Source organism: Penaeus vannamei, chromosome 21, assembly GCF_042767895.1.
Source record: "Penaeus vannamei isolate JL-2024 chromosome 21, ASM4276789v1, whole genome shotgun sequence".
Classification (NCBI taxonomy): Eukaryota; Metazoa; Arthropoda; class Malacostraca; order Decapoda; family Penaeidae; genus Penaeus; species Penaeus vannamei.
In genome coordinates this window covers 4,933,614-4,938,613 of record NC_091569.1, presented here as the reverse complement: position 1 = coordinate 4,938,613, position 5,000 = coordinate 4,933,614, and the positions used below count along the sequence as shown (strand labels likewise).

The window sequence follows — 5,000 nt, the reverse complement described above, 5'->3', positions numbered from 1 at the left end:
TTTTGTTTTGTTTTGTTCTATTTGTTTGAATTTGCTGATTGTTTGCAAGCCCTTTCCTAAAACTGAGCCAAAAATTATAGATTTTAAGGTACCTCACACCCAGATGTGTTTTCCAGTAGGTATTTCAAAAAGTCAAATCTTTTAACCAAAAAAGAGTTGTCATTGTTTTAGAAATTGTTATTTGTGTAGTAAAAAGATTAAAAGGGGGAATTCACCTCATGATAACCATCTGGGTGTTCCCAAGTAGAAGTAGACATTAATATTCATCTACCAACTTAAAACAACCAGAGGACCAGTACCATCTTCAGAAACTGCAAGTACTTTTGAAACTATTCTCTTTTTCCATCTTTTCAATCTCCTTTTGGCCCTTTTCTCTTTACATCTCCTTTTACGCTTTTTTTCCCCCCTAGTGGAATGCCGGATAAAAGTTGTTGCTTTTATCAAATGTTTATCTCCTCCATTTGAAAACTATAGATGTTGTCCCGTTTTCAAATATTTCTTGGTGTACTGCACTTTCAAATGGTCTTTATGCTTGACATTTCTCTTCACTTTAGCTTATCTTAGCCAAAAAAACATACTTTCCTTAGTCACAGCGGCCGTTTTCATCATTTTTTATCAAGGTAAGTTGAATATCAATTATCTCTATATATAGACCTAATATAGGGAAGTATCACTAGGAGGAAATACGTGGTCATTAAAGCAGTCAGGCCTTTTATTTTGTTAAATTTTGTTTTCAACAAGAGAACTTTTTTAACAGTAAGTATTGCATGGTAAGTGTGTAAGCTGCAGTAAATAATGTTGTATTTTACATATTTACTGTTTACAAATTACAAAAAAGTGCATGTATTTTCAAATATTTGCTTTTTAGTGTTCCACAGTATCATAAATAATATGATCTATAGAAACTGAAATACAGTATTGTATGTCCATACTTATTATCAGTACACTGGAATCTTGCAATTGATATAATATTTTAGAAAATTATATGACAACAATATTTTCATGTCCAAATCTGGGAAACTTTTGAGAATTGACAGGTTAGCCATGATGAGTGTGAACTTGCATCTAATCACCACTTACTTCTTCCAGGGGTGTGCCCAGCAAAAGCCCAACTCTCACAGGCAGCCCAACTCTTTACGGCGAGGCCCTCAATGCTAGCCTGCAGGTTTGTACTTGAAGATACTTTGTTTAGTCTCATTACTGTGGTTGCTTCCTAAGTACAATCCTTCTAGAATTGTTTTTATTATTTTCAATATTCTCATAGGAAATTTGACTATCAGGTTATAAACAAAATTCTCCTCCTACAGGCTGCCTTGGCAGATTCTAACCTGCCGCTGTTGAACACTGCCTTCAGTGTTAGCTCCAGTGTGGAGAAGAGCGGATCTCCACCTGTATCCTACCATGAGGCAATGACACGTCATGAGGAGGAGGAAGAGCCTTCACATAGAGAGCGTGAGCGTGAGGAGGAGCCAGAGGACTCCTACCCATCACAGCTGGTCAAGCAGGAGATGACAGAAGAGGAGACGCCAATGGAAACTCAGCGAGACTGTGAAGACGAGGCACACCCTGCAGCTTCTCCTGTATCTCACTACCGTCATTATTCTGGGATGGAGGAGGACCGGCCCCGCTCTCATAGCCCAGTGCCACCCAGTCCTGTGTCCCAGCCACCACCACCACCTCCAGTGTCCCACTCCATGCCCCATGTGCCCACTTCACTGGGACTCCCCCCACCTCTGCAATTACTACACGAGGCTCACATGAGGCAAGGGCCTCCTCTAGAAGGCTAGTGATGTAGGGTATGTGAATGGAGTGACACATTACCTCCCAGTGGTTAAAAACTACATAAAAATCACCACTTTTCCTACTGCCATCTTCCTCAACAAGCCAGCCAGTGGATTCTGGCAAGGAAGCAAGATATACAGTCAGTTAATGACCGTTATGTTATCTGGTATCTTTTATTTAGATGGTGTATTATCTCCTGTACACAAAGAAAAAACACTGGCTTGTGTACATGATGCAGGGAAACCTGTAGGAAAGGAAGGAAGAATTTGTTATTTTTGCACTGACGGAATTAGACTTTCTAATAGTAATTGTTTCATATCAGACTAGTCTTACCTAAGGCACTGTCGTCGGTCAAGGCACAAGTGTGTATGTTCTCGGTGATGGACAGACATTGTTTTGTACAGAAGGTTTTGACAAGGATGTGATCGCATACTGTAGTAAAAGTGTAGATTGAAACTGGACTACAGGAAGCGCAGGCAGAGTCTTCTGGAGCCTCTAGCCTCACCTAGTGTAGAGTAGCCTAAGGCAACAGATGGCTGGGCAGCCAACTGTGTACCATTCCTAGATGGGTCACCAAGATCCATCTGTGCTTTCCTACCCCCTGAACCCCATCCTTAGCCCAGTAGACATTGTCCAAGCATGCGTCACATTAAGTTCAACTTAAGACTAAACACATTTCAAAAGTCTTAGTTGAGCAAAAGTACTAGGCACTGAATCATACTTATAACTTAAAGGGACTACCAGCTAAAGTTAATTCATTTATCAAGTGCCATATTTTGAGTCCTTTATGAGCTAACATGTTGTCAGTATAATTAATGCAGTTAAATTTGATCTCAGACTTAAAATAGCTCTTCCATGACAATTACTAGCACCTCCAGTCAGTAAACCCTTAAATTTGTTTCTCTTGTTAAACTAAATGAAAGTTTGTATAAAAAAAAATCACCTTTGTGTAGCAAGTCTACAAGAAATTTATCTTGTAAACTTACTGCAGAAGGCAAAGTTACATTATCAATATAAATACATCTTCCTGACGCAGTAGTCTTGTACCTCGAAGAAACCCACCTATTTCCATTATTTACACTATTTATTTGTTATTTATATTGTAGAGTAAGTGGGGTTAGGACAGCACAGAAATGAGATCCCTGGTAGTGTAGTGTTCTAGTGTAAATTAGATTTAAACAGCCATCCCAAACCTAGTGAGACATGGGAGATGTGATTGTGTAGTTGTCTGAAATATGTTTTTGGGGTTCAGTTCTTGTAAAGGACTGCAGTCAGTAAGGTTCAAAAACTTGTAGTGTAACATGTCAATTATGTGAGGAATGTTTCACCTCTAAAACAGATTTTCAGGACATATGACATGGCGTCATAGAACACTGTCAATGGTGTTATTTTAGATTTTTTAATTGGTTCTTCCTTTTTAGCTAATTAAATTAAGAAATAATGCAGGGTTTACTGTGACATTGAAATCTAAATGAACCAGTGAACTGAATTATAATTATGGAATTATCTGTTGCCTGTCTCTAACCACATCAGTTGCAATGACTCATTAAAACAGGGACTGTAACATGAAAGTCCCAAATGTCTAAGACAGCCAGAACAATGTGTATACCCTTCTCCAAAGTAAGTTCATTGGGCTTGGTTAGTAGGAATTGCATAGAATGGACCACTGTTGTAGAAGCATTGTTAAAGATGCTACCATATGATACATACTCAAGCCTGTGTATTGCATTACCACTGTAGGTTAGCCTTGCTGTGTTGGGGAGTCAGAACTATGTTGGGTATGCCAGTAACCAGAAATCTCATGTCTTCTCTTAACCATTTCCATACATTCAGTTCCTAATCCCATCTCACTGTTACTGTAGATTGCCATTGTTTCATCAAGTTCCTTTATATACAGTTGGTGTACTATATCTGTCACCTGCAGTTGGTGCACCCACTGCCAAAAGATGTTGCAGTGAACCCCCATTATAGTTCTGTTCCCTGTATCGCCATATGTCCCTGTTGGTCGCAAGTCACACGGTAGTAGAACAGCTTCTTGTAGAACATTCCCCCCTTGGGCAACATCATGCCCAGACCCCAAGCAATAACTGTCTGACGTATGACTGAGTGTATTACCATGAACAGTTCCCCCTCTCCCATTTTGCAATGTCCAGCTACTGTCACTGAATGTGGCTCTCTGTAAGGTAGTCGTTTAGAGGTGCTTTGTTTATTTGAAGCTGCTATATATACAATGAACATACTGTGTAAGCAGAGGTTTATTTCACTGTGACTTGCAGAGAGCCCTAGGTGCAAGCATGGATGTGACCTGAGACCCGTAACATGCGTGTGGTTTAAATACTACTTCAGAAAGGTTTGTTTTAATCGACAGTGATAAAAAGCAAATCTTGCCGAAGAGCAAGTTTGGTCTGGATAAAACAAAGCATTTATTTGCCATGGTGATATCATAATTTTCAGAAAAAGACATTACAGGCAACAGATATGAACAAAAATGACTGTTGGCAGTATGTTTTTGTTAAACAAGTGTAACACAATGTCCACATGCATTAAGGGCCTCGTGTATATAATCTCTTGAATGAAGTGAAACGCAGTAAACAAAGTAAGGACAGAGAGTGATTTAGGTGGAAAAATATTCCACACTGAATTGCTTACTACAGACTTGACTTTGGTCATTGCGTGACTTAATGAGCCAGGTTAGAGATCTGGCCTCGTACAAGTGTACAGATTTTTAAGTTACAGGTATTACAACCATCCTTTTGTTCATATTGTAAATTCAACAAAGGCAGCATCTAGTTGTGTCTGCCAAGACTCACTAATATTATTATTCAGATTTAGTCCAGAGAGCTATAGAAGATGAATAAAGCATGTCCTCAACTCTATATTTATATGGCAAAATGCTTTGTATGCCAGACATGTTCATTAATGATGAAAATTAGTGTGTGTTTTGATATTCAGCGCATAAGTGAAGAATTTCTGTCCCTATAGTCTCATTCCCTATTACTTGAGCAAAATGTATACAAGATCTCCATTGTCCATAGTAAAGTTACATCTTCCAGTGTGTGGAAATAGACTGAAAAGTTTTACTATTCAGGTAAACAGGGAGGTGGCATCTGTGATCTATTTACTCGGTGAAACTGAAGGAAAACTACATGACCAAGATGCTTGAACCTTGAGGTTTGTGTGTGTAACTAATATAAAGGAATATTAATTTAGTGGACTAC

General features: G+C 38.8%; 1 protein-coding gene across 1 annotated transcript in view; it reads left to right on the top strand.

Moving 5' to 3' along the window:
• Positions 1 to 5,000, top strand: part of FoxP (forkhead box P) — a gene marked incomplete in the record, with an annotated part of 360,469 nt that overhangs the window by 354,787 nt on the left and 682 nt on the right. The window contains 2 exon segments of the mRNA XM_070135793.1: positions 1,090 to 1,165; positions 1,308 to 5,000. The exon segment at positions 1,308 to 5,000 is cut by the window's right edge and continues 682 nt beyond it. Of these exon segments, the coding sequence (XP_069991894.1) occupies positions 1,090 to 1,165; positions 1,308 to 1,787 (556 nt within the window).